The 23,114-nt window shown below is 47.5% G+C and overlaps 1 protein-coding gene across 1 annotated transcript in view; it reads right to left on the bottom strand.

Moving 5' to 3' along the window:
* The window catches only part of CA9 (carbonic anhydrase 9), a 256,454-nt gene that overhangs the window by 183,327 nt on the left and 50,013 nt on the right, over positions 1–23,114 (bottom strand). Inside the window, exon 3 of the mRNA XM_063453520.1 lies at positions 8,739–8,909. Coding sequence (XP_063309590.1) covers positions 8,739–8,909 — 171 coding nt within the window. The remainder of the gene's footprint in view (positions 1–8,738; positions 8,910–23,114) is intronic.

Here is a 23,114-nt window from a genome sequence, read left to right as displayed (position 1 = left end):
ACATGATCCAGGGAAAAACAAAGATTCCCTATCAAGCTTTTAAAAATGTTATGGACACAGAGGGGGATATTGACAGATATTTGCAGGACTTTGAAAGACTGTGCCAGCTGCATGATATCAGGCCCCACGATCAGGTACCCCTGCTGGCCGGTAAATTATTTGGCCGCGCAGCTGAAGTTTACTGGGCCGTGCCTGATGAGGACAGCAGAGATTACCAGAAGGTAAAGCAAGCCATCCTAGCACGGTATGCCATTACCCCTGAGGCATACCGACTCCAATTCCGGGACCTGAAAAAACAGGAGAAGGACTTCCACGCTGAGTTTGCGCATCGCCTACAACGAGCAGCCACCGGGTGGATTGAGGCAGCGCAAGCAACCACTAAGAATGACCGGAGATTATCTACAGAGATGCAGAACTTGGTAAGGGGCCGTAAACCGTGCACCTTACAAGACGCAGCTAAACTAGCCGACGAACACCAAGACACTAGGCGAGAGCAACGCCCACGGTATTTCCCCAGCCAAGCACCTACCGGCCTGCCGTGGCCGAAACCCCACGATTCGGGGGGAGCATACAATCAGTACCAACCTAGGTACTCCAACCGGGCACACATCCGATGCCATACCTGCAACCAACTAGGACATGTACAACAAGACTGTCCCCGAAACAGGGCACGACCACCATGGCCCAACCAAGGACAACCGCCTGGCCCTAGAGTAGCAGTGCACTGCTACCAGCCGGGAGCGTTCGTCCAGCCCTCCACCGCCACCCAGGTGGAAGAACCTCTAGGCACGCTCCACAAAGTTAACCCCATGCAAGCGGCAATCGACAACCGCCAAAGCCATCGACAAGTTGTCCACGTAGAAGGGAAACGTATGGAAGGACTGAGGGATTCCGGGGTCACCATCACTTTGGTCCGAAATCACCTTGTTCCAAAAGATCAACTCACGGGGGATTGTATAGCAGTACGGGTGGCAGGGGGAGCAATCTACAAAGTTCCCACTGCCAAAATACATTTAAATTGGGGAGCAGGGGCAGGGCATGTGGAGGTGGGGATGATGCAAGACTTGCCAGCGGATGTTATTTTGGGAAATGACTTGGGGGAGCTCACCTCCGCACAGGAGGCATACCCAGTCGTCACCCAGCAACAGGCTCGCACCGCGGCACCATCCAAGGACTCTGAGGCTCAGGTAAGCGATGCCACTCACAATCACACTGCCCTTCCCTGGGATGCCCCTCTAGAATTTGGTAGCGAGGTTGCTCTAGATCCTTCCCTGCAGGTTTACAAAGACCGAATAGACAAGAACCAGGCAGGCCTAGAAGGGGTAAGATATGCTTGGGATAAAGGGTTATTATACCGGTATGCAGAGAAGATAGTAGCCGGATCTATCCCCATTCCCATAAAACAGTTAATTGTGCCTCGGAAGTACAGACAGGAGTTAATGCGCATAGCGCACAACATACCTTTGTCAGGTCATTTAGGAATCAGCCGAACTAAACATCGGCTAACTCAAAACTTCTTCTGCCAGGTATCTCCCAGGATATTAGACAATATTGTAATACTTACAGTAGCGGTAGACATAATAGGACCGCTGAAAAAAACCTAGTCCCTCCGGCAAGAAGTACATCTTGACCGTAGTGGACTACGCCACCAGATACCCCGAAGCAGTGGCCCTAACAAATGTACATGCCGAGACCGTAGCGGATGCCCTTATGCGAATATTCTCCCGCATGGGATTTCCCCGGGAGATTATTTCGGATAGGGGTACCCAATTCAAGGCAGAGGTCACCCACCAGCTCTGGAAAGTATGTGGGGTAAAATCTATCCTTAACTCACCCTACCACCCCCAGTCTAATGGTCTCTGTGAACAATTCAATGGAACGCTTAAACAAATCATCAGGACATTCATAGACACGCAGAAAGACTGGGAGCGGTTTCTACCTCACTTGCTGTTTGCGTATAGGGAAGTGCCCCAAGAATCCACGGGGTTCTCGCCCTTTGAATTATTGTTTGGGAGGAGAGTGAGGGGACCCCTAGATTTGATTAGAGAACACTGGGAGGGGGGAGTTACCACTAATGGTACCCCTATTGTGCCATATGTACTGGAGTTTCGGGAGCACTTGGAGGCTTTAACTCAGACAGTACGGAAAAACCTCCAGGCAGCCCAACAACGACAACGCAGATGGTACGATAGGGGGGCCAGGGACCGCAGCTTTCAGGTCGGGAAGAAGGTGTTAATCCTACGGCCAGTCCCCAGTGACAAGCTGCAGGCCTCCTGGCAGGGCCCATTCAAGGTGGTGGAGCAAATCTGCGATACCACCTATATAATTGGCCCGTGCGCTGGAGCTGGGGGCAGCCGCATGCTCCGTGTGAACATGCTGAAGCCCTACCACGAGCGCACAGAGGAGGTGACCACGATATGTGCCTCTGCCGCAGAGGACGTGGATAACCTGCCACTACCAGACCTTCTGGCCAGAGAAGGCCAAAAAGAGGATCTAGAAGCTGTACAATTAGGGGAGCGCTTGAATCCTCAGGAGAAGACCCAGACCCAAAGTTTAATTAGGGAAAAGGGAGCCACCTTTTCCAATCATCCTGGGTATACCCCATTAGCCACCCACCGGGTAGAAACCCCAGGACAAACACCCCTCCGCCAACCTCCTTACCGCATTCCTGAATTGGTAAAAGAGAATATGCGTAAGGAGATTGAGGAAATGTTGCAATTAGGAGTCATCGAGCATTCAGATGGGCTTCCCCAGTGGTACTAGTGCCGAAGCCGGATGGAACTACCCGCTTCTGCGTAGATTATAGAAGGCTCATTGATAAAACCGTATCAGACGCCTACCCGATGCCACGGATAGACAAGCTTTTAGACAAGATGGCCAGAGGCCAATACCTAACCACGATCGACCTTTGCAAAGGGTATTGGCAAATACCTTTGGCCGAGGACGCCATCCCTAAGTTGGCGTTTGTCACTCCGTTTGGCCTGTACCAGTTCAGGGTCATGCCATTTGGAATGAAAAACGCTCCAGCCACCTTCCAAAGGATGGTGGACCGGCTATTAGACGGGTTTCAGGAATACGCGTGCACTTATCTGGACGACATAGCGATCTTTAGCTATTCCTGGACCGACCACCTGAACCATGTAGGAGCCATCTTAGATCGTATTAAGGAGTCAGGGCTAACCCTTAAACCTAGTAAGTGCCATATAGGGATGGCCGAAGTCCAATATCTAGGGCACCGAGTAGGAAGTGGCCAGCAGAAGCCAGAACCTGCCAAAATAGAGGCCGTAGCCAAATGGCCAACCCCCCGCACCAAAACCCAGGTTCTAGCATTTTTAGGTACCGCAGGGTATTATTGAAAATTTGTGCCCGATTACAGTACCCTGGTCAAACCTCTCACTGATTTAACCCGCAAAAACCTCCCTAAGTTAGTAGTATGGGCCCCAGAGTGTGAACAGGCATTCCAACAACTGAAAACTGCTCTTGTTAACGCACCTGTACTCGCTGCTCCTGATCCAACTAAACGCTTTCTCGTCCATACAGACGCTTCTATGTTTGGATTGGGAGCAGTAGTGGCGGCGAGCATCCCGTAGCTTACTTAAGCAGAAAACTTTTACCACGAGAAGTAAGCTACGCCACCATCGAAAAGGAATGCCTTGCCGTGGTGTGGGCCCTCAAGAAACTGCAACCATATTTATACGGACAACCATTTTCGCTACTCACAGATCACAACCCATTGGTCTGGTGTCAGGAGACAATGCCAGGCTGCTGCGCTGGAGTTTGGCGCTGCAGCCTTTTGACTTTACAATCCAATACCGCCCGGGAAAGCTAAATGGCAACGCCGACGGGTTATCCAGACAAACTGAACTTGAAAAGTGATCTGTGAGTACACCTCCGGACATCCCCAAGCCGATCCGTTGGGATCAGACTGTGTATGCCGGCTTGGTTCTGGGGGAGCATTGTGGCAAATCTAGCCACTTATAAATCTAAACTGTATCTTTAAACCGAACTGTATAATTATTCTGCTATTCTCTGTATCTTGCAATGTATGTGGCATTCGAGTGTTACAGCACACGAATACCGCTAATGTTAAGCCTGGTTATCCACGAACAGTGAATCACCGCACTGTTCGTGGAATAAGCAAAGTACTGAATGGGAGACCACCCATGGCAGGTCGTGTGTCTCCAATTAGGTACTTTGCAACATTGTATCGATGTTAATTGCGGTTTGTTGCGGGTGGCCGCCATTCATGTACTGAACACGAGGCGGCGGCCATCTTTGTTCGCGGAAAGCCAGCAGGGTTTTGTCATCGAGTGCCTGGAACTAAAATCGGCTACTCGGCAACACAAGCCCCGCTGGACTTCCGAGCGGTTTGGGAGTTTACCGTTTTCGGGACTTTCATTCCCTCCATTCAGGCAAATGGTTAAACAAAGTGGTCCTGATAAGGGAAACTGAACGGCGTTTGGTTATTTGTGCTGGGATCTGAGTGCAAGTTCAATTAACTGTGCGCCCAGGTCCCAGCTATGTAATAAATGGTTAACTAACTGTCTAGCCCAACATATTGTGTTGGTTATGGATTTTAATGTGAAAACTGTGTTTCTCTGTACCAAGGGATAATCCCATTAGCAATGCATGCTGGGATAATTATCTCCTTGGTACAGCAATGTATGATGGGTATTCTGTGTGTTAAACCCAGTCCCCCATGTAGTCCCCTACTGGACAAACCCTGTATTGTGACTTGGGAAACCCCGTACATTTGTAACCACATAAATACTGTGCCAGTAATTAAAAACCTCAGTTGACCTCCAAGCTACGTATCGTCTAGTTCTTGGGAGGAAGGGATTGTAACTACGCTACCTGCATTTTGCCTGTTTTGGATCTGCTTCATCCTGTCTACCAGCGGAGATACCGTGGATAATACTACTACTCCGCTACACTATGAATAGCCTTAAACAGATATTGTAGCATGTGCGCGACTTCACCAAAGTGGCAGGCAGGTCTCGAGCACAAACAACAAGCGCATGGCACTCAGAAACAATACAATAACAGAAGAAAAATACCAAAATAATGCAAAATTGGTGCCACAGAAAAGTAGTAAGGAGCATGGAAAATACAAGGAGAAGGGGGCAAAAATAAGTTGCATAAAGTGAGAAATATAAAGCAATAATACAGTCAAAGTTATATTAAATCAGTACAAACGAGGCCTCAGGAAAATATTAACATTAAAAGAAGATACATTTAAATTAATTCATGAGATCAATAATAGATTTAAAGCATTACATTGGTACTTGTATTAACTCAGAGGAGCAGCAAAGAAAGAGGATATTGGAATATGTGCAGGAGAGTTTATAACTTGGCTTGAAATTTGATTGGATGTCAATGTTGTACATTTTTTCCCCTTAATTTGTGTTAATTTATTTTTCATTTTCTTTTGCTGCTGATTAAATTGTGTATTGAAATACAGTTCTAAAGTAAACAGAATTTGCAATAAAGGAAGTTTAAACATTAGATGACTCTTTATAGGAAGTGTTTAGGAAGTCTGTGTAAGTCACATACACGGAGGTGTGACTAGGGCTGTATAAACAAAGTGATTTAACTCCTAAATGGCAGAGACTGTATTGGCATGTTCTATACACCAAAACTGCTTCATTAAGCTAAAGTTGTTTTGGTGCATAGAGTGTCCCAATAACAAAAATACTAAAAATTTACTTTTTACAGTCTATAAACTGCTAGCAGACAGGCATCGTGCCCCGGGTCAGTGTGAGATTTCACATCACTTCCTCCATTGGAGGAAAAAAGAGCTGTCAGCCTGGACCAGCCCTCTCTCACTGGTCCCATGGAAACCAGCATCCTGCACACACATAATTATAAACAAAATATTGTTTACATGTGGTAGTGTGTGTATGTATGTGTATATATCTGAGTGTATGTCAGTGTGTCTTTGTATGTGTGCGTGTTTATCTGAGTGTGTGGCAGTGTGTCTATGTATGTGTGCGCGTTTATCTGAGTGTGTGGCAGTGTGTCTATGTATGTGTGCGTGTTTATCTGAGTGTGTGGCAGTGTGTCTATGCATGTGTGCGTGTTTATCTGAATGTGTAGCAGTGTGTCTATGTATGTGTGCGTGTTTATCTGAGTGTGTGGCAGTGTGTCTATGTATGTGTGCGCGTTTATCTGAGTGTGTGGCAGTGTGTCTATGTATGTGTGCGTGTTTATCTGAGTGTGTGGCAGTGTGTCTATGCATGTGTGCGTGTTTATCTGAATGTGTAGCAGTGTGTCTATGTATGTGTGCGTGTTTATCTGAGTGTGTGGCAGTGTGTCTATGTATGTGTGCGTGTTTATCTGAGTGTGTGGCAGTGTGTCTATGTATGTGTGCGTGTTTATCTGAATGTGTAGCAGTGTGTCTATGTATGTGTGCGTGTTTATCTGAGTGTGTAGCAGTGTGTCTATGTATGTGTGCGTGTTTATCTGAGTGTGTGGCAGTGTGTCTATGTATGGGTGTGTATATCTGGATGTGTGGAAGTGTGTCTATGTATGTATGTGTATATATCCACGTGTGTGAGTGTGTTGCAGTGTGTATGTATGTGAGTGTATATCTGAGTGTGTGTGGCAGTGTGTGTATATCAGAGTGTGTGGCAGTGTGTGTATATCAGAGTGTGTGGCAGTGTGTCTATGTATGTGTGCGTGTTTATCTGAGTGTGTGGCAGTGTGTCTATGCATGTGTGCGTGTTTATCTGAATGTGTAGCAGTGTGTCTATGTATGTGTGCGTGTTTATCTGAGTGTGTGGCAGTGTGTCTATGTATGTGTGCGCGTTTATCTGAGTGTGTGGCAGTGTGTCTATGTATGTGTGCGTGTTTATCTGAGTGTGTGGCAGTGTGTCTATGCATGTGTGCGTGTTTATCTGAATGTGTAGCAGTGTGTCTATGTATGTGTGCGTGTTTATCTGAGTGTGTGGCAGTGTGTCTATGTATGTGTGCGTGTTTATCTGAGTGTGTGGCAGTGTGTCTATGTATGTGTGCGTGTTTATCTGAATGTGTAGCAGTGTGTCTATGTATGTGTACGTGTTTATCTGAGTGTGTAGCAGTGTGTCTATGTATGTGTGCGTGTTTATCTGAGTGTGTGGCAGTGTGTCTATGTATGGGTGTGTATATCTGGATGTGTGGAAGTGTGTCTATGTATGTATGTGTATATATCCACGTGTGTGAGTGTGTTGCAGTGTGTATGTATGTGAGTGTATATCTGAGTGTGTGTGGCAGTGTGTGTATATCAGAGTGTGTGGCAGTGTGTGTATATCAGAGTGTGTGGCAGTGTGTATGTATGTGAGTGTATATCTGAGTGTGTGTGGCAGTGTGTGTATATTAGAGTGTGTGGCAGTGTGTTTATGTATTCCAACATGACAATGACCCAAAACACACAGCCAAGGCAACCAAGGAGTGGCTCAAGAAGAAGCACATTAAGGTTCTGGAGTGGCCTAGCCAGTCTCCAGACCTTAATCCAATAGAAAATCTGTGGAGGGAGCTGAAGGATCGAGTTGCCAAATGTCAGCCTCAAAACCTTAATGACTTGGAGAGGATCTGCAAAGAGGAGTGGGACAAAATCCCTCATGAGATGGGTGCAAACCTGGTGGCCAACTACAAGAAACATCTGACCTCTGTGATTGCCAACAAGGGTTTTGCCACCAAGTACTAAGTTGAAGGGGTCAAATACTTATTTCACTCATTGATCAATTTATAACTTTTTTGACATGCTTTTTTTTTCTGGATTTTTTGTTCGTTATTCTGTCTCTCACTGTTAAAAAACACTTACCATTAAAATTATAGACCGGTCATTTCTTTGTCAGTGGGCAAACGTTCAAAATCAGCATCGGATCAAATACTTTTCCCCCTCACTTTATATGTTGGAGTGTGTGGCAGTGTGTGTATGTATGTGTGACTATCAGAGTGTGTGTGTATGTATGTGTGTGGCAGTGTGTATGTAGGTGTGTGTATACCGGAGTGTGTGGCAGTGTATGTATGCGTGTGTGTATCGGAGTGGGTGGCAGTGTGTGGGTGGCAGTGTGTGTATGTATGTGTGTGTATATCAGAGTGTGTGGCAGTGTGTGTATGTAGGTGTGTGTATATTGGAGTGTGTGGCAGTGCGTGTATGTATATATCGGAGTGTGTCACAGTGTGTGTATGTATGTGTGTATATCAGAGTGTGTCGCAGTGTGTGTATGTGTGTGTATATCGGAGTGTGTCGCAGTGTGTGTATGTATGTGTGTGTATATCGGAGTGTGTCGCAGTGTGTGTATGTTTGTGTATACATCTGAGTGTGTGTGTCTGTATGTGTATATATCCGAGTCTGTTTGCGTCTGTATGTGTATATATCCGAGTGTGTGTGTGTCTGTATGTGTATATATCAGAGTGTGTGTGTATCTGTATGTGTATCTATCCGAGTGTGTGTGTGTATGTGTATATATCCGAGTTTGTGTGTGTGTATTAGGGATCGACTGATTATCGGTTTTACCAATATTATCGGCCGATATTCAGTATTTTTGGGCATTGTGTCTATGTATGTGTGTGTATATCAGAGTGTGTCGCAGTGTGTGTATGTATGTGTGTGTATATCGGAGTGTGTCGCAGTGTGTGTATGTATGTGTGTGTATATCAGAGTGTGTCGCAGTGTGTGTATGTATGTGCTGTATATGCCTCATACCCGTTTACATTGTGTGCCCCCTTTCATCATCCATTCTGTCCATACTCACCTGTGTGCCCATTGTTTTTTAGTCTTAGAGATGCTGCAGATGTCACGTTGTACCCAGACAATCGAATTGGTTTCAGATTTGGATCAAAGACCACAGAGCCGGTATCGATATTAATTGGAGATTGTTCTGAGCCCCCACAATGCGGGAAATTAACTTTCCATTCTTCTTCATCTATGAGGAGAACAGGAGGGGGAGAAAGAGAGAACGGGAGAGAGAGAGATGGGGAGAGAAGGAGAGAGAGAGCGAGCGAGCAGGGGAGAGAGAACGGTAGAGATGGAGAGAGATAACGGGAGAGGGAGAGATAGCAAGAAAGAGAGACAGTGAGAGGGTAAGATAGTTAGAGAGAGAGAGAAAGAGAAAATATAGATATAGAGTGAGAGATAGCAATGGAGGGAGAGAGAAAACAAGGAAGAGAGGAGAGGGAGATAATGAGAGAGAGAGAGAGAGAGAGAGAGAGAGAGAGAGAGAGAGAGAGAGAGCAATTACTACGAGTATATTTAAGAATTAATCCTCTTAACCTGGGGCCCTCCAAGTGTTACCTGTGTCCAGTAGACCCCTGTCGGGCCAGCCATGCCTGTAAGAGCCCCCCTTTTCTATGAATACTCGCTGATTAGCGAGATTTTCCAGGAACGAGGCCAAGTTCCTCAATTAATGAGTGCGTATAAAACATGTGGTGAAGGTGACAGACAAGATCTCGGCTTTAGGGAACGCTGTGATTCTTACATTAACCCTTACCGTATCTTACCTCCTTTTAATTAATATGACGAGATGCAGTGTAAATATGTGTGTTTGCGGTCTCCTGTGGTGACGTTATAGACATAATCAATAGAAACAGTTACCGTACATAATTATAAATGCTATATCCAGATACCCACTGTACAATAATGTACCATAAATTATATTACCTCTCAAGGTACACTGCAGGCACCCTGTTCCAGAAGTGCTCCGGTGTTCTCCCAATGTTAGTAAAGAAATCATTTTACATCGGTTTGACATATTACAAGGTTGGTTGCTTTTTTATTAACCCCTTAAGGATGGAGCCAAATGTACAAGTTGTGATCTTAAAAAAATGTAAACAAACCACAGAATTTGACTCTATGTCTGTTCAACAATAATTTACCTCTTTCATACTAAGTGCACCCACACTTATTATATATCATTATGTTTAGGGGAAACAGAGATTTCATTTCATATCAAACATTCATATATGGAACTCCATTTTATATGAAATAAATCTAAAAAACTTAAAAAAGTTAAGAAAAAAATGTGTTGTTATTTTTCAATGTCTGCATGGCAATTTAACTGTTAATGTCAGAATAGTGTTCGGTTTTCCTGCAACAAAACATACATATTTGTATTCAGAAATGTCTCACGAGTAAAACAGTACCCCCCATGTATAGGTTTTATGGGGTTTTGGAAAGTTACAGGGTCAAATATACGGCTTACAGATAGGTTTGTGTGGCCTAGGTTGCCTTTGAGACCGTATGGCAGCCAAGAAATTAAAATTACCCCCATCATGGCATACTATTTGAAAAAGTAGACATCCCAGGGTATTTAAATGGGGTATGCCCAGTCTTATGTAGTAGCCACTTGGGCACAAACCCTAGCCAAAGTTAGCGTTTGTTTTTTGTTGTTGCATTTTTCACATAAAAACTGTACTTTCACTGATAATATTATTATTAGTATATAGTTTACACTCCTAGTTCTGTTCAGCGATGTCTCACGAGCACCACCCCATGTATAGGTTTTATGGGGTTTTGGAAAGTTACAGGGTCATATATACGGCTTATCCATTTATGCTTTTTTACATTGATACATTGAAATTTGGCAAAGTGATTTTCTGGGCCTATCTCGCATTTAAACTCACTTTTCACAGGACATTTCCTATTCCTGATATGAGTTATTGCAACAAAGCCTCACTATTTGTATTTAACATTGCCTCCTGAATGTAACAGTACCCCCATGTACTAGATTTTCTGTTTTGGGGGGGAAGTCACGGGGACAAAAATATTAGATGTCCATTTCAAAGTTGGAAATTTGACAAAGTGATTTTCTGGGTCTCTTGTCTTTGAGAGAGCATGGCAGCCTGGGTAATAATATTTCCACTATTATGGCATACCATTTTCAAAAGTAGGCAACCCAGAGTATAACAAATGGTGCATTGCAAGATGTTTGGTCTAACCACTTTATCAGAAATGAAGGGCCCACATAGCGGTTATAGCTTTATTTGTGCTTTTTCACACACATGAACTCTCAAAACAACAGCACATGGAGAGACAAAACAATATAAGAACAGCCAGGTGCAAACCATATAAGCGCTCCCTCAAGTGCTTTAAATATTCATATGTATATAGAATATAGAATGCACACCATAACAATCTCAAAAAAATATTTAAATTTTATTATGTACAAAAATCCTTACAAGCCTCAGACAGAAACACGAGTCACCAAACCCCCCAACGTTTCGGCACCAACTGGCACCAACAATTATACACATGTAACATATCCCCAGATAGCTCAGGTCTGAGTGCACATTATTACAGAATAGTGCTCAGACCATACGAATACAGTTTAATTGCCATGGAGCCAAAGTTTTTAATTACACGAACAGGCTCCATGGCAGGCTATCTGGGTAGTGCCGGAGACTGCAGAACACCGCCATCGTGTGGCAGCTAGGTGTAACTGCGACCACCATGGAACAGTCAATTAAGCTGCGGTTAACCGCAGCTACTGGGTGGTCAATTGACGGCACACGTTAGCTGCAGGGAGATCAATTGGAGGCACATGCCAGCTTCCCGGGGGTCGCGGCTTTCGGTAGTTTAACAGGGGAACCCATAGGGACTGTACAGGCAGTGAAATAAACTGAACAAACAGACGAATGGAGGGAATAACAGACAGTTCTTTTACAGGCCGTTTGTTTGCTTGATTTCCCTGGATTTCTGACCTCGGCTTGTCCTGACTTCGCTTTGTAAGCTGCCTGTACCGACCCATTGGCTTGTTTTACCAACTACTCTGACTTCTGGATTCCCCTGACCTTGGCCTGTCCCTGTTTACGCTAGCCATTCTAAAGTGGTTTACCCTAAACAACTCAAAATAGTAAATTTGTGGTACTTGAAATGTGACTTCCCAATAAAAAACTAATCACAGGGTTAATGCTGCGATTAGCACTCAAAGGGTTACAAAAAAGGGTTTTTTTTAACTTCTCAAACTTTTCACACAGTGACTCTCTATGTCAGTGATGGCGAACCTATGGCACGCGTGCCACAGGTGGCACGCCGGGCCCTTTCTGGTGGCACGCGGCCATAGGTCCGCCATTAATGCAGGCGCCTACTCTGCTACCGGGTCGGGAGGCAGGGGGAGGGATCTGTAATGCAGCTTTCCTGTCCTCCTGCGCGATGCAGTGTGGAGTGTTGCCGAGCGTTACCATGGCAACGCTCCACACAGCATCGCGCGGGACGACAGGGGAGCTGATTCACAGATCCCTCAGCCTGCATTGCTTTCCACCACCGGACCACCAGGGATGGCTGTGCTGCGCCCCCCTCCTCCTCCCTACTTAATTAAAGGTAAGAAGGAGGGAGGGAGGGAGGATACTGGCACCCGCACCCCTACCCCCCAAGCACCCCTATCCCCCCAGCAGTACCCCTACCACCCCTATCCCCCCAGCAGTACCCCTGCCCCCCACAACAGTACCCCTACCCCCCCAGCACCCCTATACCCCCAGCAGTATCCCTACCCCCCCAGAAGTACCCCTACCCCCCAGCAGTACTCCTACCACCTCCAGCAGTACCCCTACCACCCCACAACAGTACCCCTACCACCCCCACAACAGTACCCCTACCCCAGTACCCCTACCCCCAGCACCCCTATCCCCCCAGAAGTACCCCTACCCCCCAGCAGTACCCCTACCCCCCCAGCAGTACCCCTACCCCCCACACAGCACCCCTACCCCCCACACAGCACCCCTCTCACACACACTTTACCCCTCATACACACACACATACAGCATCCCTCTCACACACACAGCACCCCCCACACACACACACACAGCACCCCCCCCACACACACACACAGCACCCCCCCCACACACACAGTGCCCCTCATACACACACACAAACACCCCCCACACACACACACCATCCCACACACACACACACACACACAGCACCCCCCCCACACACAGCACCCCTCCACACACACACACACAGCACCCCCCTCCCCACACACACAGCACCCCCCACACACTTACACAGCACCCCTCATAAACACACACACACAGCACCCCCTACACACACAGCACCCCCACACACACACGCACCCCCCCCCCCACACACACGCAATTGCCGTGTTGGCACTTTAAGGAAAAAAAGTTGGAATGTATTGCGGTTTGGGCACTCGGGCTCAAAAAGGTTCGCCATCACTGCTCTATGTGATATCAAAGATCTCTCTGCCACTCTCTGCCTTCAGATCAAAGTGTATGTGAACACAGTAACAGAGGGATTGAGGGCCCTGCCCAGTGAGTTTACATGTTAGAGGGAGTGGGGTATAGTGACAGTAACAGAGGGATTGAGGGCCCTGCTCAATGAGCTTACATGTTAGAGGGAGTGGGGTATAGTGACACAGTAACAGAGGGATTGAGGGCCAGCTCAGTGAGTTTACATGTTAGAGGGAGTGGGGTATAGTGACACAGTAACAGAGGGATTGAGGGCCCTGCTCGGTGAGTTTGCATGTTAGAGGAAGTGGGGTATAGTGACACAGTAACAGAGGAATTGAGGGCCTGCTCAGTGAGTTTACATGTTAGAGGGAGTGGGGTATAGTGACACAGTAACAGAGGGATTGAGGGCCCTGCTCAGTGAGTTTACATGTTAGAGGGAGTGGGGTATAGTGACACAGTAACAGAGGGATTGAGGGCCAGCTCAGTGAGTTTACATGTTAGAGGGAGTGGGGTATAGTAACACAGTAACAGAGGGATTGAGGGCCCTGCTCAGTGAGTTTACATGTTAGAGGGAGTGGGGTATAGTGACACAGTAACAGATGGATTGAGGGCCCTGCTCAGTGAGTTTACATGTTAGAGGGAGTGGGGTATAGCGACAGTAACAGAGGGATTGAGGGCCCTGCTCAGTGAGTTTACATGTTAGAGGGAGTGGGGTATAGTGACACAGTAACAGAGGGATTGAGGGCCCTGCTCAGTGAGTTTACATGTTAGAGAAAGTGGGGTATAGTGACACAGTAACAGAGGGATTGAGGGCACTGCTCAGTGAGTTTACATGTTAGAGGGAGTGGGGTATAGTGACACAGTAACAGAGGGATTGAGGGCCCTGCTCAGTGAGTTTACATGTTAGAGGGAGTGGGGTATAGTGACAGTAACAGAGGGATTGAGGGCCCTGCTCAGTGAGTTTACATGTTAGAGGGAGTGGGGTATAGTGACACAGTAACAGAGGGATTGAGGGCCCTGCTCAGTGAGTTTACATGTTAGAGAAAGTGGGGTATAGTGACACAGTAACAGAGGGATTGAGGGCCCTGCTCAGTGAGTTTACATGTTAGAGGGAGTGGGGTATAGTGACACAGTAACAGAGGGATTGAGGGCCCTGCTCAGTGAGTTTACATGTTAGAGGGAGTGGGGTATAGTGACAGTAACAGAGGGATTGAGGGCCCTGCTCAGTGAGTTTACATGTTAGAGGGAGTGGGGTATAGTGACAGTAACAGAGGGATTGAGGGCCCTGCTCAGTGAGTTTACATGTTAGAGAAAGTGGGGTATAGTGACACAGTAACAGAGGGATTGAGGGCCCTGCTCAGTGAGTTTACATGTTAGAGGGAGTGGGGTATAGTGACAGTAACAGAGGGATTGAGGGCCCTGCTCAGTGAGTTTATATGTTAGAGGGGGTGGGGTAAAGTGACAGTAACAGAGGGGTTGAGGGCCCTGCTCAGTGAGCTTACATTTTAGAGGGAGTGGGGTATAGTGAAAGTAACAGAGGGATTGAGGGCCCTGCAGAGTGAGTTTACATGCTAGAGGGAGTGGGTATAGTGACACAGTATCAGAGGGATTGAGGGCCCTGCTCAGTGAGTTTACATGCTAGAGGGAGTGGGGTATAGTGACACAGTAACAGAGGGATTGAGGGCCTGCTCAGTGAGTTTACATGTTAGAGGGAGTGGGGTATAGTGACACAGTAACAGAGGGATTGAGGGCCCTGCTCAGTGACCTCATATGTTAGAGGGAGTGGGGTATAGTGACACAGTAACAGATGGATTGAGGGCCTTGCTCAGTGAGTTTACATGTTAGAGGGAGTGGGGTATAGTGACAGTAACAGAGGGATTGAGGGCCCTGCTCAGTGAGTTTACATGTTAGAGGGAGTGGGGTATAGTGACACAGTAACAGAGGGATTGAGGGCCCTGCTCAGTGAGTTTACATGTTAGAGGGAGTGGGGTATAGTGACAGTAACAGAGGGATTGAGGGCCCTGCTCAGTGAGTTTACATGTTAGAGAAAGTGGGGTATAGTGACACAGTAACAAGAGGGATTGAGGGCCCTGCTCAGTGAGTTTACATGTTAGAGGGAGTGGGGTATAGTGACACAGTAACAGAGGGATTGAGGGCCCTGCTCAGTGAGTTTACATGTTAGAGGGAGTGGGGTATAGTGACAGTAACAGAGGGATTGAGGGCCCTGCTCAGTGAGTTTACATGTTAGAGAAAGTGGGGTATAGTGACACAGTAACAGAGGGATTGAGGGCCCTGCTCAGTGAGTTTACATGTTAGAGGGAGTGGGGTATAGTGACACAGTAACAGAGGGATTGAGGGCCCTGCTCAGTGAGTTTACATGTTAGAGGGAGTGGGGTATAGTGACAGTAACAGAGGGATTGAGGGCCCTGCTCAGTGAGTTTACATGTTAGAGGGAGTGGGGTATAGTGACAGTAACAGAGGGATTGAGGGCCCTGCTCAGTGAGTTTACATGTTAGAGAAAGTGGGGTATAGTGACACAGTAACAGAGGGATTGAGGGCCCTGCTCAGTGAGTTTACATGTTAGAGGGAGTGGGGTATAGTGACAGTAACAGAGGGATTGAGGGCCCTGCTCAGTGAGTTTATATGTTAGAGGGGGTGGGGTAAAGTGACAGTAACAGAGGGGTTGAGGGCCCTGCTCAGTGAGCTTACATTTTAGAGGGAGTGGGGTATAGTGAAAGTAACAGAGGGATTGAGGGCCCTGCAGAGTGAGTTTACATGCTAGAGGGAGTGGGTATAGTGACACAGTATCAGAGGGATTGAGGGCCCTGCTCAGTGAGTTTACATGCTAGAGGGAGTGGGGTATAGTGACACAGTAACAGAGGGATTGAGGGCCTGCTCAGTGAGTTTACATGTTAGAGGGAGTGGGGTATAGTGACACAGTAACAGAGGGATTGAGGGCCCTGCTCAGTGACCTCATATGTTAGAGGGAGTGGGGTATAGTGACACAGTAACAGATGGATTGAGGGCCTTGCTCAGTGAGTTTACATGTTAGAGGGAGTGGGGTATAGTGACAGTAACAGAGGGATTGAGGGCCCTGCTCAGTGAGTTTACATGTTAGAGGGAGTGGGGTATAGTGACACAGTAACAGAGGGATTGAGGGCCCTGCTCAGTGAGTTTACATGTTAGAGGGAGTGGGGTATAGTGACAGTAACAGAGGGATTGAGGGCCCTGCTCAGTGAGTTTACATGTTAGAGAAAGTGGGGTATAGTGACACAGTAACAAGAGGGATTGAGGGCCCTGCTCAGTGAGTTTACATGTTAGAGGGAGTGGGGTATAGTGACACAGTAACAGAGGGATTGAGGGCCCTGCTCAGTGAGTTTACATGTTAGAGGGAGTGGGGTATAGTGACAGTAACAGAGGGATTGAGGGCCCTGCTCAGTGAGTTTACATGTTAGAGGGAGTGGGGTATAGTGACAGTAACAGAGGGGTTGAGGGCCTGCTCAGTGAGTTTACATGTTAGAGGGAGTGGGGTATAGTGACAGTAACAGAGGGATTGAGGCCCTGCTCAGTGAGTTTACATGTTAGAGGGAGTGGGGTATAGTGACAGTAACAGAGGGGTTGAGGGCCTGCTCAGTGTGTTTACATGTTAGAGGGAGTGGGGTATAGTGACACAGTAACAGAGGGATTGAGGGCCTGCTCAGTGTGTTTACATGTTAGAGGGAGTGGGGTATAGTGACACAGTTACAGAGGGATTGAGGGCCTGCTCAGTAAGTTTACATGTTAGAGGGAGTGGGGTATAGTGACACAGTAACAAAGGGATTGAGGGCCCTGCTCAGTGAGTTTACATGTTAGAGAAAGTGGGGTATAGTGACACAGTAACAGAGGGATTGAGGGCCCTGCTCAGTGAGTTTACATGTTAGAGGGAGTGGGGTATAGTGACAGTAACAGAGGGATTGAGGGCCCTGCTCAGTGAGTTTATATGTTAGAGGGAGTGGGGTATAGTGACACAGTAACAGAGGGATTGAGGGCCCTGCTCTGTGACCTTATATGTTAGAGGGAGTGGGGTATAGTGACACAGTAACAGATGGATTGAGGGCCTTGCTCAGTGAGTTTACATGTTAGAGGGAGTGGGGTATAGTGACAGTAACAGAGGGATTGAGGGCCCTGCTCAGTGAGTTTACATGTTAGAGGGAGTGGGGTATAGTGACACAGTAACAGAGGGATTGAGGGCCCTGCTCAGTGAGCTTACATGTTAGAGGGAGTGGGGTATAGTGACACAGTAACAGATGGATTGAGGGCCCTGCTCAGTGAGCTTACATGTTAGAGGGAGTGGGGTATAGTGACACAGTAACAGAGGGATTGAGGGCCCTGCTCAGTGAGTTTACATGCTAGAGGGAGTGGGGTATAGTGACACAGTAACAGAGGGATTGAGGGCCTGCTCAGTGAGTTTACATGTTAGAGGGAGTGGGGTATAGTGACACAGTAACAGAGGGATTGAGGGCCCTGCTCTGTGACCTTATATGTTAGAGGGAGTGGGGTATAGTGACACAGTAACAGATGGATTGAGGGCCTTGCTCAGTGAGTTTACATGTTAGAGGGAGTGGGGTATAGTGACAGTAACAGAGGGATTGAGGGCCCTGCTCAGTGAGTTTACATGTTAGAGGGAGTGGTGTATAGTGACACAGTAACAGAGGGATTGAGGGCCCTGCTCAGTGAGTTTACATGTTAGAGGGAGTGGGGTATAGTGACACAGTAACAGAGGGATTGAGGGCCTTGCTCAGTGAGCTTACATGTTAGAGGGAGTGGGGTATAGTGACACAGTAACAGAGGGATTGAGGCCCTGCTCAGTGAGTTTACATGTTAAAGGGAGTGGGGTATAGTGACACAGTAACAGAGGGATTGAGGGCCCTGCTCAGTGAGTTTACATGTTAGAGAAAGTGGGGTATAGTGACACAGTAACAGAGGGATTGAGGGCCCTGCTCAGTGAGTTTACATGTTAGAGGCAGTGGGGTATAGTGACAGTAAAAGAGGGATTGAGGGCCCTGCTCAGTGAGTTTACATGTTAGAGGGAGTGGGGTATAGTGACACAGTAACAGAGGGATTGAGGGCCCTGCTCAGTGAGTTTACATGTTAGAGGCAGTGGGGTATAGTGACAGTAAAAGAGGGATTGAGGGCCCTGCTCAGTGAGTTTACATGTTAGAGGGAGTGGGGTATAGTGACAGTAACAGAGGGGTTGAGGGCCTGCTCAGCGAGTTTACATGTTAGAGGGAGTGGGGTATAGTAACACAGTAACAGAGGGATTGAGGCCCTGCTCAGTGAGTTTACATGTTAGAGGGAGTGGGGTATAGTGCCAGTAACAGAGGGGTTGAGGGCCTGCTCAGTGTGTTTACATGTTAGAGGGAGTGGGGTATAGTGACACAGTAACAGAGGGATTGATGGCCTGCTCAGTGAGCTTACATGTTAGAGGGAGTGGGGTATAGTGACACAGTAACAGAGGGATTGAGGGCCTGCTCGGTGAGTTTACATGTTAGAGGGAGTGGGGTATAGTGACACAGTAACAGAGGGATTGAGGGCCCTGCTCAGTGAGTTTACATGTTAGAGGGAGTGGGGTATAGTGACAGTAACAGAGGGGTTGAGGGCCTGCTCAGTGAGTTTACATGTTAGAGGGAGTGGGGTATAGTGACACAGTAACAGAGGGATTGAGGCCCTGCTCAGTGAGTTTACATGTTAGAGGGAGTGGGGTATAGTGACAGTAACAGAGGGATTGAGGGCCCTGCTCAGTGAGTTTACATGTTAGAGGGAGTGGGGTATAGTGACAGTAACAGAGGGATTGAGGGCCTGCTCAGTGTGTTTACATGTTAGAGGGAGTGGGGTATAGTGACACAGTGTAATGGATCCACTGGCACCCCGACTGGGTACCTCCGTTGAAAGATGCTCCTAGCGCTTCCAGAGGACTCCAAGCACTCCACCAGACACCATAAGCACCGCAGGCTGCAGCTATCTCCCTTCAGAACGAAGCAGGAACAAGCTCTTACAAGAGCTCAGTGATTATAGCAAGGGAATATGCCTAGCATAGCAATCCCTTGTAGCAGATTCCCCCAATAAGACACAGGACTCAAGTTGAGGGTAAAACAGGAACTCAGGACTGGGACACCCAGTCTGGCTTTTATTACAAACAAGTACATACAGGACACTCCCAGGGGGAGGATGAAATTAACCAATCACAGGGATGTACCTCCCACACATTTCCTCCCCTCAGATTAACAGTTAAACCAATTATTACATACAATAAAAATACAGTTTTTACACACACACTGTAACTTTAAAACCATACATTCAATTTCAATAAAAGTTGCATATTCAGACTCAGCATACATCAAACATAAACACTTCCAAAAATCAGCCAAATCCCTCCAGTGGATCAAAAGTTAGCTGGAAGTCCTTTATGACTGACCGCAAGCACAATTTCCTGCCCAAAACAGTTCCATAGATTTGGGCTGTGCGGTCGGTCAATTTCATGCCGAAAAAACGACTAAGTCCCATTTCGAACGGGACTTAGTCTCTGGAGCTGCAAGTTCCGTATGGGAGAAGGTAAGGGTCAGCGGTGTTCGGCAGAATGTGTAGCCGATTTTAGTTCCACAGAATCTTTAACATACACCGCTGACCAAAATGGCCGCCGCCACGTGTTCGGCTGCCGAAGGGCGGCCACCCAGCGCTCGGCAATTAACCTGCAGTAACCTCACAGCCTGGGAGGTAAATTGCCTGCACACTTTAGCTTCTGGGTGGTCCGCCTGTGTGGTACTTGGTTCAGTAAGCCCTATTTACTGAACCAAGTGGGAGAAAGCCAGGAACAAGTTATTTTACCGGTCTGGGGACATAGTCTTAAAGGGGCATTGTTCACCAAAGTCACAATATGTCCCCAGACGGTTCTTAAAGGGCCATACACACCAATAAAAGTCCATACGTTTTCAGGGGCCATAGTCTTAAAGGGTATTGTTACCCAAAGTCTCAATAGGTCCCCAGACAGTTCTTAAAGGGCCAGCAGCAGTACAATAAAATACCATTCACTGTACTTAAAGGGCCAGCAGTCGCACGATAAAATACAATATGCCCCAAATATGTCCAGGGGCCATAGTCGCAGGGCAGGAGGCTAGCAACCAGGCTTCTCCAGTTCACAGTGGCGAAGTTGGTTTCGCCACACACAGTTACAGAGGGATTGAGGGCCTGCTCAGTGAGTTTACATGTTAGAGGGAGTGGGGTATAGTGACACAGTAACAGAGGGATTGAGGGCCCTGCTCAGTGAGTTTATATGTTAGAGGGAGTGGGGTATAGTGACAGTAACAGAGGGGTTGAGGGCCCTGCTCAGTGAGCTTACATGTTAGAGGGAGTGGGGTATAGTGACAGTAACAGAGGGATTGAGGGCCCTGCTCAGTGAGTTTATATGTTAGAGGGAGTGGGGTATAGTGACAGTAACAGAGGGGTTGAGGGCCCTGCTCAGTGAGCTTACATGTTAGAGGGAGTGGGGTATAGTGACAGTAACAGAGGGATTGAGGGCCCTGTAGAGTGAGTTTACATGCTAGAGGGAGTGGGGTATAGTGACAGTAACAGAGGGATTGAGGGCCCTGCTCAGTGAGTTTATATGTTAGAGGGAGTGGGGTATAGTGACAGTAACAGAGGGGTTGAGGGCCCTGCTCAGTGAGCTTACATGTTAGAGGGAGTGGGGTATTTTGACAGTAACAGAGGGATTGAGGGCCCTGCAGAGTGAGTTTACATGCTAGAGGGAGTGGGGTATAGTGACACAGTATCAGAGGGATTGAGGGCCCTGCTCAGTGAGTTTACATGCTAGAGGGAGTGGGGTATAGTGACACAGTAACAGAGGGATTGAGGGCCTGCTCAGTGAGTTTACATGTTAGAGGGAGTGGGGTATAGTGACACAGTAACAGAGGGATTGAGGGCCCTGCTCAGTGACCTTATATGTTAGAGGGAGTGGGGTATAGTGACACAGTAACAGATGGATTGAGGGCCCTGCTCAGTGAGTTTACATGTTAGAGGGAGTGGGGTATAGTGACAGTAACAGAGGGATTGAGGGCCCTGCTCAGTGAGTTTACATGTTAGAGGGAGTGGGGTATAGTGACACAGTAACAGAGGGATTGAGGGCCCTGCTCAGTGAGTTTACATGTTAGAGAAAGTGGGGTATAGTGACACAGTAACAGAGGGATTGAGGGCCCTGCTCAGTGAGTTTACATGTTAGAGGGAGTGGGGTATAGTGACACAGTAACAGAGGGATTGAGGGCCCGGCTCAGTGAGTTTACATGTTAAAGGGAGTGGGGTATAGTGACACAGTAACAGAGGGATTGAGGGCCCTGCTCAGTGAGTTTACATGTTAGAGAAAGTGGGGTATAGTGACACATTAACAGAGGGATTGGGGGCCCTGCTCAGTGAGTTTACATGTTAGAGGGAGTGGGGTATAGTGACACAGTAACAGAGGGATTGAGGGCCCTGCTCAGTGAGTTTACATGTTAGAGAAAGTGGGGTATAGTGACACAGTAACAGAGGGATTGAGGGCCCTGCTCAGTGAGTTTACATGTTAGAGGGAGTGGGGTATAGTGACAGTAACAGAGGGGTTTTCAGTGTGTTTACATGTTAGAGGGAGTGGGGTATAGTGACACAGTTACAGAGGGATTGAGGGCCTGCTCAGTGAGTTTACATGTTAGAGGGAGTGGGGTATAGTGACAGTAACAGAGGGGTTGAGGGCCTGCTCAGTGTGTTTACATGTTAGAGGGAGTGGGGTATAGTGACAGTAACAGAGGGATTGAGGGCCTGCTCAGTGTGTTTACACGCTAGAGGGAGTGGGGTATAGTGACACAGTTACAGAGGGATTGAGGGCCTGCTCAGCGAGTTTACATGTTAGAGGGAGTGGGGTATAGTGACACAGTAACAGAGGGGTTGAGGGCCCTGCTCAGTGAGCTTACATGTTAGAGGGAGTGGGGTATAGTGACACAGTAACAGAGGGATTGAGGGCCCTGCTCAGTGAGTTTACATGTTAAAGGGAGTGGGGTATAGTGACACAGTAACAGAGGGATTGAGGGCCCTGCTCAGTGAGTTTACATGTTAGAGAAAGTGGGGTATAGTGACACAGTAACAGAGGGATTGAGGGCCCTGCTCAGTGAGTTTACATGTTAGAGGGAGTGGGGTATAGTGACAGTAACAGAGGGGTTTTCAGTGTGTTTACATGTTAGAGGGAGTGGGGTATAGTGACAGTAACAGAGGGATTGAGGCCCTGCTCAGTGAGTTTACATGTTAGAGGGAGTGGGGTATAGTGACAGTAACAGAGGGGTTGAGGGCCTGCTCAGTGTGTTTACATGTTAGAGGGAGTGGGGTATAGTGACAGTAACAGAGGGATTGAGGGCCTGCTCAGTGTGTTTACACGCTAGAGGGAGTGGGGTATAGTGACACAGTTACAGAGGGATTGAGGGCCTGCTCAGCGAGTTTACATGTTAGAGGGAGTGGGGTATAGTGACACAGTAACAGAGGGGTTGAGGGCCCTGCTCAGTGAGCTTACATGTTAGAGGGAGTGGGGTATAGTGACAGTAACAGAGGGATTGAGGGCCCTGCTCAGTGAGTTTATATGTTAGAGGGAGTGGGGTATAGTGACAGTAACAGAGGGGTTGAGGGCCCTGCTCAGTGAGCTTACATGTTAGAGGGAGTGGGGTATAGTGACAGTAACAGAGGGATTGAGGGCCCTGCTCAGTGAGTTTACATGCTAGAGGGAGTGGGGTATAGTGACAGTAACAGAGGGATTGAGGGCCCTGCTCAGTGAGTTTATATGTTAGAGGGAGTGGGGTATAGTGACAGTAACAGAGGGGTTGAGGGCCCTGCTCAGTGAGCTTACATGTTAGAGGGAGTGGGGTATAGTGACAGTAACAGAGGGATTGAGGGCCCTG

The sequence above is a fragment of the Pelobates fuscus genome, chromosome 5, assembly GCF_036172605.1.
Source record: "Pelobates fuscus isolate aPelFus1 chromosome 5, aPelFus1.pri, whole genome shotgun sequence".
Taxonomy (NCBI): domain Eukaryota; kingdom Metazoa; phylum Chordata; class Amphibia; order Anura; family Pelobatidae; genus Pelobates; species Pelobates fuscus.
This window is presented reverse-complemented; position numbering and strand designations above follow the sequence as displayed.